The sequence below is a fragment of the Bos taurus genome, chromosome 24 (genome assembly GCF_002263795.3).
Source record: "Bos taurus isolate L1 Dominette 01449 registration number 42190680 breed Hereford chromosome 24, ARS-UCD2.0, whole genome shotgun sequence".
Classification (NCBI taxonomy): domain Eukaryota; kingdom Metazoa; phylum Chordata; class Mammalia; order Artiodactyla; family Bovidae; genus Bos; species Bos taurus.
In genome coordinates, this window is record NC_037351.1 from 42,326,692 (window position 1) to 42,342,724 (window position 16,033).

The window sequence follows — 16,033 nt, forward strand, 5'->3', positions numbered from 1 at the left end:
CACTGAAACATATATACACCACCATAAGTAAAACAGATAGCCAAAGGGAATTTGCTGTATAGCACAGGGAGCTCGACCCAGAGCTCTGTGACACTCTGGATGGGTGGGATGGGGTGGGAAGTGGGAGGGAGGGGACATATGTATATCTATGGCTGATTCTTGTTGATATATGGCAGAAACCATCACAATATTGTAAAGCAATTATCCTCCAATTAGAAACAAATAATTAAAAAATAAATAAATGGCAGGAAAACCTAATAAGTACTTGATACAAATGTCCTGTATAAACCATCTGCATCTATAAATGTGTAACTGTTGAAAATGTACTGAATGGCAGAGAGGGTCCCAGGAAGGAAGGTGGTCCCCAAGGTCCCTGAATCTCTCTCCTCAGTATTTCCATGGAGCTGCTCCTTGGCCATTTCTCCCAGGGGACTTTCCCATGCAAACAATTTATGGCAGGGATAAAATTAACCACGTGGGTGTGGAGGAGACAGTTTCTTCTGCAAATCCCTGTGCTTGAAATTCTGGGAAATTATGTTTTAACAGTTCAAGGCCTATTACAAAATCGCTGATTTATGAGATTGGAGCTAGGTTATTGGGAGACTTTCTTCTAAACACAGATTCATTATTTTTATAAATAAGCAAATAAAATAAACACTTCTAGAGTGAGCAGTGGCCACTGAGGTTTGCAGGCCTGCAAATCTGAACAGTGCACGTTTCTGTCCTGTTCTTGGGAAGTGGAAGAGATTAAGAGCCCCAAGGATGCTCAGGAAGTTCCTGCTTCCTCGGGTCCTCAGGTCCCATCTCAGGACCCTCCTTGTGCAAACACTGACCCCCAGGATCCACCACCACGAAAGCAGCCGCCCACACTGGGTCCGTATGCTCTGGCCCCTGATGATGATGAACACAAGGCTGTCCCTGTTAACCTTGAGCACTGGGGAGTCCACTGAGAGTGGGTCAGCAGTTCAGGACAGGGTGTTTCTTACCCATCTTTTCCACTCTCTCCACACCCGCCCCCCACTCAGGTCTACATATATAAATGCTCCTTTCCTGACTTACATGAGAAATCATCATTTTTTTACAGTAAGTTCTTATAGTGGCACTGAATGTTTCCATAAGGGTTGGAATGAAGTTCTCATCCTCCCAGGGCAGCTGAACGAGCCCTTCAGCGAAGTGCCTGCTATGCTCTGGGCCCTGCCCGGCCCGGGAGCGTCCTCCAGCACACGGCATCTTATGTCCCACGTGTTTGGGTTCCACAATCCAGGCCCCTCCTTACCGACAGGGAATTGCCTGAAGGAGAGCTGAGTCTGGCCTGAGCGCCCACCTGGTTCCTCCTCCCCTACCTGGGCCTCAGCCAGCTATTGTTTGTCCAGAGAGAATGTGTGTCCAGAAACCTGGGGCTCCCCTGGCTTGTCCAGCAGAGAACACCCGGACCTGGTGGGGCAGCTCCATCCTACTACAGAGCCCCCACGGAACTGGGCTGGGTGGTACTGTGGTTACACAGCGGGCAGCCTCCGGCCTGAGTGGGACTGGGGACGTGGGGCCTGACTCAGGCGGTCAGAGTAGGAAGCACCCCTGGGACCCCATGGTGGGGGCAGCACTTCCTCAGACCCCGTGCCTGGCAACAGAGGGAGTGGGCTTTGTTTCTGTTTGTCTGCTTTGGTTTTATTTTTTTCCCTAAAAGTCACTTAGGCAACGTGTGGATAAGGACACGCAGCCCTCCAGGGGTGCAGGGGGGCAGTGAGGGGATAGACACTGACCACTAAGCCCCTCAGCCCAGGGACCCCACCGTCAGTGAAGAGTCAACCAGAACAGCATCTCTGCCATCTTCCTTTGGACCTTATGCTCCTCTTTCTGGAATGTGCTGGAGTCTACCGCTCTGAGGGTAAAACCAGTGCTGCACTCAGATGCCTGAGGACTGGGCCCCGCTGCCCCACAGCACAGCGCACGTCCATCAGCATCCCAGCGGGAGACACCAGCGCGTCCACAGAAACACGCTCACTCCAGGATGAAAGCAGTGACCTGCCTGGACTCCTCAGTCAGTGCATCTCACCAGTCAGAGCAAAGAGTGGACATTTCAAACCTACCCACTTCTTGCGAGGACCGGGTGAGACAACCTTCCCTCTGTGTGGGGCAGGCGGGTCAGGACGGCCACGTGAGGGTACCCCAGGCTGCTCTGCCTGTTCCCACCTGGTGATTACAATCCCTGGGCTGCTGGCTTGCTCACTGACCAGCGTTTTCACTTGCTCTCTGGATGACAGGACCCCAGGCCACTTCTCCATCCCCAGGAAGAGTGAGGTGGGCATCAACCTCAGTAGTGACCACAGGAAGGGTGTGGAAGGGGGACTTGGACATCAGAGCCTCTCAGAGGCAGAAGGGAGTCCGTCATGGGTGAGGCAGTGGGTACAGGATGGTCTGGGGAGGGCAGGGTAAGAGATTAATACACCGGCCTCAGACGAGTGGGGTCCTGCCTGACCACAGCTTCCCGAGCCCCCTTGGCACCAAGGGATGTGATCAACTGAGGTGCCATGAGCGCTCCTGTTGTGTGATAAGACCTTCAGAGGTCCGCAAGGCTTAGGGAAGAGGAGGCACAGGCTTCACAAGGCAAAAGACTTAATGCCACCTGGTCCTGCATAAAGAAGTCACTTAGTCCTCTGAATCCTCATTTACACACCACTGAGTGAATGAAACCACTAGACTCTGGAAGGTGTGCGACACCGTCACGTTTGCTACTTCCAAGATTTCGTGTACGTTTAGAAGTCTGTGTGGCTGTGAGCATGTAGAGATAAGTCGGGGGAAAAAAGAAGAGCCAGGAGGAACTGTTTCCACTTTGTTCACCGTGGGTGATGGGGTTTCTGAGGATTCTGATGTAAAACCCACACAGCTCCTCTGAAATCTGCCTCATACAAACTGTTGCTTCATGAAAGCAACAATACTCGGTCGCGAGCTGAGGTGTTTACCTGGCTGGGCTGCGGGAAATAAATTTCACTGCAGTTACAGCTATGAAAGAGCTAATTTCAGGATCTCACGATGCAGAGCAAATGAGAAATCTGAACTGAGGCTTGGGAGTATCTGCTAGCATGATTCCCCAAAACATTCCATTCTACAGACTCAACATCCAGATTTTACCTCCGTATCAAACAGCGTGAACTTCCTATTATTTACGGTGCTGTCTGCACCAAGGTTTGAAAAAGCTTTCAGAGATCTATTACACAGTTCATTTGCTCATGTCATTAATGAAATATAAAACGTTCTGGCTTGGTACCTCACATTTTGTACAGAACAAGGTGCCAAGCTTACCACCTGGGAATTTGGGATTTCAGTTCATGAATGCACCATTCTGCACAGGACCTGATCTTTATCACTCATTCATTCAGAGACTGTTTATATTAAGTCCTAGGGACCTGACTTAGTGAAGTTGGAGATTACAAATCAGAAAATCTTTCCTTCCAGACATATTTTGAAGGAAAAAGGAGGAAGGAGTACATCTTTTTTTTTTTCTAGAAGAAAAATAGATCTGTTCACCAAATACTTACTAAATGATGTCATTGTACTTGAATTAAAAAAAAGTTCCTTTCCAAGTTGGAAGTCAAAGTTAGGTAAAGCTCTCAACAGCCTAAGAAATGGATATCACCTACTTTTATTTTACACACACAAACAATACACACACATATATACTCATGCACACACAGACACACACACATGTGTGCATATATTAATCATAGCTTTTACTTTCCATTTCGAGTATAACCAAGGTATTTCAGCCGATCAAAGAAAACAGCAAAATTGATCAGCTGCATGAGTAAAGTCCAATGAAATGGATTATATGATATCATAGGATATAAAAGTCTCAAACATAAGATCTAACTTTTCTTTCAATTGTATGGGAGTTAGTGACACACGTTATGGACTGAATGTTTTCGTTCTCTCAAAATTCACCTACTGAAATTCTAACCCCTCAATGAGATGGTATTAAAATATGAGGGTCTTTGGGAAGTGATCAGCTCATGAGTGTTGAGACCTAGTGAATGGGACTAGTGCTCTCATAAAATGCTTGTTTCTGAAACATTTATTAAATGCCTATCACTGGACAACCCTTGGGCTGGCACTAGCAGGTGTAAAATGACAAGACATACACCTCAGCAGCAAGGGTCTAGAATGACGCACAGTAAGTCCACACAAGATCATGAACACACTTGGTGGCTTTGTGACAGGAGGTGTTGGAAGACAGAGGAGGGAGCCTGAGGGTGGTGGCTGTGGACCTGGGGAGGTTTGGGAGGAGGTGGGGTTGTTGGGTACCAGCAGCTGCCATGTCCTGAAGAAACCACAGGCAGGAAAGCGGGAAAACAATGAAACAGTTTACAGACATCTGCTAAGCTCCCGGACGCTGCTGCCATGGAATCAGGTCCTCACGTGTCTCCCTCTATCTGGTCTTTTAGTTTGCTCACCAGGACGTATCTCATGGCAATATTACTACAAGGGCAGGCTCATTCCCTAGGTTCCCTCCTTCCTCCCCATCACAGAATGTACAGCAGAGGACAACTTGGCTTTCTTTTTCTTGGAGAAAGCTTTGAGGTTTGGCTGACTCAGTCACTTTTTTTTTTTTTTTTAACATGTGACCACTTAGAAATACTGTTAGCAAACAGACTGACGGGCAAACTTTAAAGGACACAGTACTAAAAGGATCAATATCGCTCACAATGGCTCTAAAGGGCCAGACAGCTTCATTTAGGATATAATTGGAATTCCCTTGAAGAGAAAGACGGTGTTAAAATTGAGAAGAAATCAAGCAAGGCCATGTTTAACAGCACTGCATGACACAGTCTTTGCAACTGGCAATGCACAATAACCCCATCTATCAATATCTATTCTGTATTTCAAGACACTTGATGCAAGGCAGAGACAACTCCTGCCCTTACAGGAGAAAACATGTGACAACACAGGAAAACAAAGGGTGATGTTCTAAGATAACATCTAAAACTGGGGATGTGCACCAAACTTAGCCTACAGTTCAAAAATACAGCTTTCACTCAATATATCCCTTAATAATATTTTAATGTATACATCTTTTCAGAAGCATACCCATTTAGAGAGGCATTACGATATGCAAATTTTACTCCCTGACTTTCTTCAAAATATTCATAAAATAAGAACAGTCGATAAGACTAAAGACAATGTTCCCAGAGCTACAGGGATAGGAAATATAAACAACACAAAAGCAAAAAAAGCTATAATTCAAGCATTCAGTGTGGCTGGATGTAGAAAGCCAGGCAGACCTTCTCTTGAACGCAGGTCAATGCGTGTGGCTACAGCTCTCTGGGTAGCTGTTTGGTTTTCTTTAGGTTTATTTACCTGTGAGATGGGGTCACAAAGTCTGGCCAGTAGCCAGTCCTGCCAACTTCCTGTTTTTTTAAATAAAGTTTTATTGGGACAAAGCATGCTCATTGCCTTCTGCTACCACAGAAACTGTATGGCCTATGGAACCTGAAATGTGGCCTCTCCCTCTTTAGAAAAATGTTTGCTAATCCTTGGTCTGTGGGGCTGCTGCACAGACTGAAAATGATGTGACACAGTCCTTGGTACATGGCAATTATTTTCATTACATCATTATTCAAGTAGGCAAAAGGTTAAGGTCACACAAACTAGAAAGAAAGTGTTTCAATTGCCGAATCCTGCAGATCAATGAATCCTTAGCCATTTAAGAAGAAGCTCTTTCTCTTAGAGTTCCACTCAGGAGATGGCAAAGAACCTCAGCCTGAGCTCCACTCTATAGAAAAATGACTCAGGATTAACGCAGATTAGAAGGACACCAAGTTACCATTTCTCACCCATCAGGCTGGCAAAAAAACCTCGAGTATGACAGCACGTTATGTTGGTGAGGCTCTGGGGAAATAATTGCCGAAACTGCTGCCAAAATTTTAGGGAAACTTGGCAATGTTCATCAAAATTCCACAAAAATTTACTCTTTGATTGTACTCAGGAATCTATCCCTAGAATACCTGGCAAAAATACAGATGTGCACAAGGTTGTTCATTACAAGAGCCAAAGGCTGGAAAATGCCCAGATGGCCACCCTCAGGACAGATGGTGGATGCCAGGTCCAAAATCCTGGATGGTCTTGGTACCTCCTGCTGTGCTAGAAGGACAGAAATGAGAAAAGACCAGGCAGCCATTGACAAAGGACAAGAAGTCACCATGAAGCTGTCCCCAGCAGCCAAAGAGGAGCGATTTGAGTTTATGTGAATCAGAGGGTAGACTGACAAGGTAAACAAAGCCACAAACAGACACTTCAGACAAGACAGCGGTGCTGCAAGACAGAGGAGCTGGTTTCCTCAGAAGCTAGTGACAGGAAGAGAAACCCAATGAAGTTAGGAAAGACTCGGGGGACACAATCTCAATACAGAGGGGGAGATGTGGCAACAGAACAGAATCAGTGGTGACAGTGGAAACTGGTCACACAGTGGTGACCATTTCATGACGTATAAAAATATCAAATCAATATGTCATACATCTAAAGCTAATATAATATTGTATGTTAATTATAACTCAATAAAAATTTTTTTTACTTCTTAAAGTTGAAAAAAATTTAATAGTAAGTGTGGGCTTTAGGAGCATGCTAATTCAACCAGTGTCTATTAGATGACACTTTTGAGATGATCAGGAAGTGTATGCACTGATTGGTATTAGATGGTGCTAAGAACTGGCTGGTACTTGTATTCAATACCAGTGTGGCATCATGATTCTGCAAGAGAACATCCATTTTTTCACAGACATACACTGACTTAGGTAGGGATGATGACACAGTATCTGAGGTTCTCTTTACAATATTTCAGTCCCATCCAACCCTAAAAATGGACAAAGCAAGTATAGCAATGTCTTCCTGAAGCCAGGAGAAAAATAACTGATGTTCAATTTGCTATCTTCTCTCCTTGACAAGACTTTGGGTCTTGAAAGACTTCTGTAAGTTTACAATAAACCTTGGTTTAGGGATAGAGTGAACAAACAAGCGGGCTTCCCTTGTGGCCCAGTGGTACCCGCCTGCCAATGCAAGAGACGTGGGTTCGATCCCTGGGTCAAGAAGATCCCCTGGAGAAGGGAATGGCTACCCACTCCAACATTCTTTCCTGGGAAATCCCATGGACAGAGGAGTCTGGCAGGCTATGGTCCATGGGGTCGCAAAGAGTCAGACACAACTTAAAGACTAAAACAAAAACAACAGCTTCTTTGGTTATCTTTGACATTTGTCGATACACAAAAGAAGAATCAAGAGAAAGATGCTTTGGGGAAGGTCTCACACACACGAAGCTGCATGTGATTTTCAGCCTGAAAGTTTGTCCACCAGATCTGCCTGCCCCAAACCAACTTCATCCAATAACCTCAAGGACCAACCATGAGAACTCACTGAGAGATCGATGGTGACAGTGCTGATGGCATTGACAAGCAGGCAGAGAAATAAACAGACTTTTGAGTCAATTACAAATGGTAACAGAAATGCCATCACAGTCAGCCTGGTGATGAGGTATCTGTTCTTACTACTGGAGAAATAATGCATTTTAAGGTATTTAATTTTCTTTTCATATGCTCTAAGCACTCCATCAGCTTGATTGATACACTTAAAGACACATTTTGAAAAATGAGTAATACTCTCCTGTTAAATGTAATGAAATAGTAGCACATTGTAAGCTGTACTCTCCAAAATTCAACTCTTGATTTCATGTGGTGTTTGGAAAGCTAGAGGGCTGTTGACATTCTAATCACTGGACACCATGGCTTTACCTCCTCAAGGCACAGGATTTACATTTAAGTTTTAAGCTAAACATTTTATTCAGAAGTCTTCTGAATGCAAAAATGCTATTATGCTGAAAAGAATCTACCTTTAGAGTAAAAAAATTTTTAATTACTTTTCTGTCTCAATAGCTGTTCCGATGCTGCAAGTTCACTGTGAGATGTTAAATTGTCCATATGGTGTCATTAGGGCTATACTGAGCCTATCTGCACATTTTCTGATGTTATCATGAGTCAACTTTTTTTCTTTTCAGGACATGCTGGTGCAGAAATGCTTTTAGCTAAGAGTGACATGATCTCAGCCTTTCACTTGGAGCAGATAAGATCAGATAATTTTAATAATTGGGAAGATATCAATATAAATATAAATTTCTCTGTACTAAACCTATAGAACTGAATATAACATATGACATCAGGAAGCAATAAGAAAGTCAACTCTCTTCTCTGCAGTGCCCTAATTCTACAACTTATCTTTCACACTGGTTCATAGTAGAAGAAGCATTTTCACATAAATTACCCTATTTAATCATCAAATTCAATCTGTGTGCAGGCAAGAATGGTATAAATCAAAGGTTTACTTTACAAGGAAACCGAGGCTCAAAAATGACAACTTACTCAAGGGCACAGTCACTGAAGTAGTGGTGGTGAGATCACCAATGGATAATCAGTGAACTGCTGGAATAAACAGGTCATGAGTAACCAAGCCCAGCTCACCTTTCGAAGCCGATTTGTCGGAAAGTCTTCTCCCAGGTTGAGCCTGCAATGGGAGGAAGGGACACAATTAATGCACATCAAAGACTCAGTTCTGTCCAGATTTATACAACCTAATAGAGATTTGCTTGTACTGATACATGTAAGTGGGGTGACTGTCTTCCCTCTCAGAGACCAGTCTGGGTGAGCACCCCCTGCCATGGACAACACCCATGCCTTCCACTGCTGACACGGCTGCCCATTAATCATCCTCTCAAAGTCTACAGGTGTCCTGAGCAGAAAAATGAGTAACACTCTCCTGTTAAAAATAATGAAATAGTAGCACATTATAAGCTGTACTCTCCAAAATTCAACTTTTAACTTCATGTGGCATTTAGAAAGCTGGAGGACACTCTGATGTTCCAATTCACTGGCCATCATGCCTTTACCTCCTCAATACTGAAGCATGGGATTTATGTTTATTTTTAAAGCTAAACATTTTAATCAGAAGTCTTCTGAATGCAAAAGTGCTGTTTCCAATGACATGATCTGAAGGGTATCCAAGTCCCCAAAAGAAAAGCTGGGTATAAAAATGATTTTCTGTTATTTTTTCATGTTTCTCCTTACACTATAAGCGTGACTATTTTCTGAGTACTTTATATAAAGAAAATGCTCATTTTAATCAAAGACCATGTTAATAAAAGTCTGCATTTATAAGAGTTCAGGGTTCTGCTAAAGAAAATCAACCCTGAATATTCTTTGGAAGGACTGATGCTGAAGCTGAAGCTCCAACACTTTGGTCACCTGATGCAAAAAGCCAACTCACTGGAAAATATCTTGATGCTGGGAAAGACTGAGGGTGAAGGAGAAGGGGATGACAAGAGGATGAGATGGTTGGATGGCATCACTGACTCAATGGACATGAGTTTGAGCAAACTCTGGGAGGTGGTGAAGGACAGGGAAGCCCAGCGTGCTGCAGTCCATGGGGTCACAAAGAATCAGACACAAATTAGCAGCTGAAGAACAACAGGGGTTCTGCTCAGCCACACTTTCACATTTTCCCAATGCATTGTCTGGGGCAACAATAACTGGACTTCAGTAACTGTTCGAGTTATCACCTCTGCTCGCCTCCCAGACCTAAATCCATGAGCTGTGTCATGTACTAGTTGCTTTAATAATCACAGAAGATAATCACCACCTTTCCATACAATTTGGTCCTGCAAATAGGAAGTGGAATGTTCAGCACTGGGTCTCCAGAGGCAGCTAAGAAGTTACACTGCTTCTTTTCCTCAAGTCTAAATAAACCAAGAGGGCATTTAGTTTTCTTTCTAGAGAACTCTCCCCCCAGCACTTTATTCTCAGGTGGCCACTCAGTGCCTCCAGGGCATTAGACAGGATGGTTTCCAAGCTAGTCTAAGTGGGTATCTCACTAAGGGACTTGAGTTCATACTACTTCATTATGATAGAGCATTTTCAATAACTGCTATAAATGATGCAGGATAAATTTGGGATCTGAACTATACACACCTGCATCCACACACAAATTTAAAGCAGATTCAGATTTATCTCCTCAGATGAAGTTACTCTTGCCCAAGTGAATTCCAACAGACTTTGCTGAGTAGGAGGAAAGCCGTGGAATTTTCGTTAAGCAGTCCAGGAATTTCTCATGGCCTGGGGGAGTGGGCCCCATAAGAATGTCATGTGTCCTGTGAGTCACGTGCTAGACAGTGGAGATTCCAGGCTCAGGAATTCTTGGACGACAGTTATCCTGCCCTTAAGATGCTAGCCATTAAGATGCTGGTCAAAAATTATAACCTGAATCAGAAACCACGCTGAATTTCAGGGGAGCTGGCAACAGCCCGGCCGAGACTCAGGTGGGAGAGATGAAGAACCTTGTGCCAAGTGAGAAGCAGACAGTCTGTGCTGGACCCAGTGGGGAGGGTCGCAGTGGGAGCCAGGGTAGGGAGGCATTCAGATGCTATTCTCCTTGACTTTCCTTGCTTTCATTGAGAAACAAGCCACCTTTAAAATTTTTCCACATTTCCATTTTTCCCCCTAGGTAGTCTCAGTGCATTCCTATATTGATTTTTTAAAAATAGACTCAATTTATTATCAAAGTAAAATAAAAATAAGTGACTTTGCTCTATTGTACTATCAGGCTTTTAAAACATGGCAATTTAAGTAAGAAATAAGTTTCATATTTCTGAGAGAAATAAACTTATTCAAAAGGTTAGAATAAGGTAAAAGTTTTGGGGACAAGACTTCTAGTGCTCCTTAAAATAAACATTATTAACCCACTCAACCAAGCACGGTGGAGATGGGGGAGCACACTTTTCTTCATCACTAGAAGTCAACTTAATTAGTAATTTGAGCATCCTACATACCATAGACACTCATCATTGTCTGCTGGTGATCCCCTACTAAGCACCTTAATATGTTAGGTATGGGACTGAATATATGAAAATATGGTTTTTGCCCTCAAATACCACATACTCCAGAGGTTTGGGCTTTTGTGTCTTTTGTGAGCACAGTCACGAGGGAACGAGAAACACACAATAAATGGAACAGACGTGTCCAGATCCTTTGGCACCAAGCATATTTTTGACAGCCCATTATTCAGTTGCTGGGGAATTCTTTTAAAGCCATTCCCCGTGTTTTACATGGTAAAGCAATATTATTCTCCTATGCCAGAAAAGTCCAACACGGAGAGAAAAGTAGGAAAAACAAAGTCGCTGGCAGACTGCCTTGATTCAACACTTTTAAAAATGAGATTTATAATATGGAGCAGTCTAGAACACGTTACCATCTTCAGGTGAAAGCAAAGGACAGCAAAAACAACAGGAAAGGAAAATACAGCAGAGATATGGATACAGTTCACAAGAGGGGGTGTTCCTATCCAATTTAGATGAAGTAGTTAGAAATAATGCATTGCAGTTCTTCACTTGTAAAAACTGGTTACCAAAGGGGAAAGGTGAGAGGGGAGGGATGCATTAGGAGTTTGGGATGAACATATACAAACTACTGTATATAGAATAGACAACCAGCAAGGACCTGCTATATAGCACAGGGAACTCTGCTCAATATTCTGTAATAACCTGTAAGAGAAAAGAATCTGAAAGAGTATCTGCATATATGCCTATAATGAATCATTTTCCTGTGTACTTGAAACTAACACAACATTGTAAATCAACTATAACTCAATTTTTAAAAACCCATCAGGTTACACTCACACCTCATTAGGTGCCAACTTCATACATATTAGTTCATTTAATCCGTGAGGTCAGTACCACTAACTCCCTGCTTTCAGGTGATCAGCTGAGGGGGGCAGACCCCAGATCCAGCACCATATTTATCTCCCTCCCTCACTGCTCTGTCCGGCATGGGGTTCTGTCCTCGTCTCTCCTTCCTTCTTCCTTTTCCTCTCCTTTTTGTCCTTCCTATCATTTGTCTCTTGCCACAATCTGGCTACAATGTGAGATTCCAAATGTTTTATTTTTAGCTCCATAAAGTTTTGTGTGTCTGGTTATTAACTTGAGAAGCATGAAGTGTCTACAGCAGACATTCTACAGCATCCAGCCCTCCTCCATCAGCGGGACCAGTGAGCTACTCCTGCGGGAATTTTGTTAGACACGCAGGACGCCCCGCAGGAGCTCAGTCCACACAAAAACACTGAGACTCGTACCCCAGACACGTGGAGTAGGGCTGCTTGTTCTTTATTTTGTCTGATTTTTCTGCAGTAGTGGTTGAAAACTGAAGGACTTTGCCTGCTACTTGAACCCAGACAGCTGAGTTCTCCCAGCCCTGCCTCTGGTCTGTATTTTTTTTTTTTTAAACAAATTACCCTGGGGTCTTTACAACACTAGGGGGTTTTCCAAAGCTCCCATTCAGTTTTTAATTTCATTTTTTCATAAACGTTATTCAAAAGTGTAAAAATTTCTATCTTTATGTTGTAGATTAGTTACTCACTTTGTTATGTTTCCCCACTGATTACTTTTATCAATCATTTAAAATCAACTTGTTACTCAATCTCTAACACAAAAAATGTAACTTGGTTTTTCCTATAAGTTTCAAAATGCAATTAGAAAACTGGTGGTCAAACAAGGCACCGATTTTCTCCTAATTGAATAGTCCTACACCAAGTATGTCCCAGACGTTAACAGCCGCTTGAACTTGGACCTGCACCTCTGCTTTTTTCAAAATAATTAGCAGAAAAGGACTAATAATTCATGGAAGTGGTAGATTTTTTGCCAGCATATTCCTATAAAAATGGAAGCATTTTCATATATCATAAGAACTGCCAGACAGCTGAACATGGGACCTGGCACAGAAATTGGTGACAGAACACTCAAATACCAGGAAATTATATCACTTATGAGTTTTCTTCATTGACATTATTTTTAACTCTTTAAAGGAAAAGTTTTCCCTATCCAATCAAAGAATCAAGATTCTACCACACATTGAACGCTGGACAGGATGTGAAATTCTAAGAGGAAAATGGAACCTTCTCAGTTGATTAGGAGTGACATTTTACTCTGCAAGTGTGAAGAGGTTCTTGTGTTGAATTGTGCCTGAGCTCCATCAAACCACAGAAATGGAAGCTCCGATGGGTGGTGTGTACACACGTGATGCACTTTTCGCAGACAAGGAGCAACTTCAGCTTTTTGGATGAAATGGTGAGGTCTGCAAAATTTTCTGAGTCCTAATTTCCAGAAGATATTTATCATTAGGGGATTAAAAGTAACTGTAAAAGATAAGGAAAAGGAAAAAAATTCTTTACCACTCCTTAATTAACACTTTTTAAAAATACTAAATGACCTATACAGGTATAGTTTTTAAAGATCATTTTTGCCTTTACCTAATACTCTTGCTTTGTAATGTCCATTACTCCCTGCTCTGACCTTTAGTATCTATATGACACTGCTTTAGTCATAATGTAACTCTTTCCATGTCAATAAATATGGGCCCCTTGATCAATTTAATGTACATAGAGTGTTACATAATTTAATAAACTGCGAATTCCTTATCAATTTCTGGTGCTATATAAATTATACCTACATTTTTGCTATTACATATAACAATGTTTTGAACACCTCTTACATATATCTTTGAACATCTATTCAGTTATTTAAGATAAATTTCTCAAAGTAGACTTATTGCACTGTGATGTATCATATGTAAAATTTTGGTTAACGCTATAAAAGTTTTTACCCTCAAATTTTATTCAAATATATATACTTGACTTAATTGTTTTATGGATCTTTTTGTCTCTAATAAGACATTTTCTTTGAATTTATATCTTCAGAAATAAGAACAAATTAAACAAACATTCTTAGGTTTGTACACAATGTCAGTATTTTCTTTTGTGAACTTTCTTTTGCTGAGTTTGCTGCGCAGCCTCAGGGATGGGGTCTCAGGCCTTCGCAGTCCAGGGTCACATGCAGGGGAGGGAGGCAGGCTGCACACTCCCAGGTGTCTCATCTGGGCATCCCCATCAGGCCTCACTTCTGGTTCCCAGTAATGATCTGATCCACCCTTTAACACTCTCAGAAGTCAGGATCTTTTCTTTTTTGCTTTTGGGCTTCCCAGATGGTGCTAGTGGTCAAGAACTCACCTGCCAACACAGGATAGATCCCTGGGTGGGGAAGATACCCTGGAGAAGGAAATGGTAACCCACTGCAGTATTCTTGCCTGGAGAATCCCATGGACAGAGGAGCCTGGCGAGCTACGGTCCATAGGGGTGCACAGAGTTGAACACGACTGAAACCCCTTAGCCATGCATGCACTTCTTTAGACAGACTCTTCTGAAGTGCAAGTTCTTGGCCCCAAAAGACATCCATGGAGAGCCCTGTTCTCCGCCCAGAACCCTAAGTTTGTTCAGATGAGGAGACTCATGGGGAGTTTCAAGCCTCAGATGGGTTGAGGGTGCGGGGGGTGGGGGAGTCCTCTCTCTCCCCGCAGGCTCACAGAGAGGCTGATGTAACAGTCCTGGGATAGGCAAGCGTCTTCTCCAAAATCATGCTCCTTACTGATAAATATTGCTGACATTACAGGCACATATAAGAATGTCTGACTAATCTCCTGGCACAGAGCACAATCCCTGAGCTTGAAATGTGAAGCAGCTGAAAAGCCATCAGTCAGCTTTTAAAGATGCAGCAAGTACCCGCCTTTGAAAAAGTCTCTCCATACTGTGCTTTCAAACACGAAGTGTCTGGTGGCACCTGACACAAAGGCTGAAGCATTCTTGGACTCACAACAGAAGCCCCCTCTCTGTGCTTTTCCAGGAATCCAGATGGACACTGTTCATGGCAGACAGAAGCTTGTCTGGGCGCTGATAACTCTAGCAGGCGGGCTCCTTCACTTTATTTTGTCCTCTCTCTGCTTTTGGTCAAAGTGAGACATAAAAACTGCATTTCTAGGGGAATAAAACATTTATGATGAGGGCGGGCAACCCAAAGAACTCAGACATGGGTAATGTATATAGTCTGGGGGGTTCAGACCTTTAGGAGTCCCTCCTTGATTGCCATTCCCTCCCTTCCCGTGGAGGCAGGGTCCCTAATGCAGTCCCTTGGAAGTGACCTCCAAGGGGAGGAAGTGGGGACCCAGGCGGATGGTTAGGAAAGGAGACAGGATACCCCCCGCCACCCTCCCAGGCCTTGGGCTTTGAAACAAACACCAGTGTTTCCTTCAACAGACAGGCAGAGGAAGGCTAGGACGGGAAATGGAATGTCTACAAAGCAGAGGAGGGTGGTGAGCTCTGCTTGGGGGTGCAGGCTGACAAAGGGAAGTCCTGAGCATGGCCACAGACTGCTCCTGAGGGGAAGAGAAGCAGGCGATGGGCTGCTGGCAGGGCAAGTGCACTGTTCCTGTCGTGACATCTCAGGAATGAGGTACACATGCCCACCGGGTCCCTGCGTCCCCAGTTCTCTGCCTCACATGTGATCCTCACTCCCCTTCACAGGAGAAGGAGCCAGAATTTTAGATTTTCAATCCCGCATCCTTACAACACTATACATAAACAATGAAAGGGCTTCCCTGGTGGCTCAGACAGTACAGAATCTGCCTGAAATGCAGGAGACCCGGGTTTGATCCCTGGGTTAGGAAGATTTCCCTGGAGAAGGAAATGGCAACCCACTCCAGTATTCTTGCCTGGAGAATCCCATGGACAGAGGAGCCTGGTGGGCTACAGTCCATGGGGTCATAAAAAGTCAGACACGACTGAGCACTAACAGTTCCACTTCACTTTCAAACAATGAAAAGGGGGTGTTGCAAATGGAAAAAATGTGATGAACTCGGAGTAGGTGGTTCAGTCAGCACAGCCCCCGATCTGAACTCGGTTACATCCGGGTCCACGGAGCTGGCTTGACAAGAGCCGAGAGAGCCTGGTGATTCTTAGCAACCCGAAGAGATCCGGGGCCACCGTCCTACGAGCTGCCTCACTTCACAGGCCAGAACATCTCTTCCCAGTTGTGGTTCAAAGTGCAGGAACATTTGGAAAGAGCTGTGAAACCTTTGAGGGTTTCCCAGGTGGTGCTAGCTGTAAAAAACCAATGCAGGAGACA

General features: G+C 43.7%; 1 protein-coding gene across 3 annotated transcripts in view; it reads right to left on the reverse strand.

Annotated features, from left to right (window-relative positions):
- The window catches only part of PIEZO2 (piezo type mechanosensitive ion channel component 2), a 252,900-nt gene that overhangs the window by 127,493 nt on the left and 109,374 nt on the right, over positions 1 to 16,033 (reverse strand). For all 3 annotated transcript variants that reach the window (XM_003587787.6, XM_059881054.1, XM_059881053.1), the window contains exon 4: positions 8,499 to 8,541. In XM_003587787.6, coding sequence (XP_003587835.2) covers positions 8,499 to 8,541 — 43 coding nt within the window. The remainder of the gene's footprint in view (positions 1 to 8,498; positions 8,542 to 16,033) is intronic.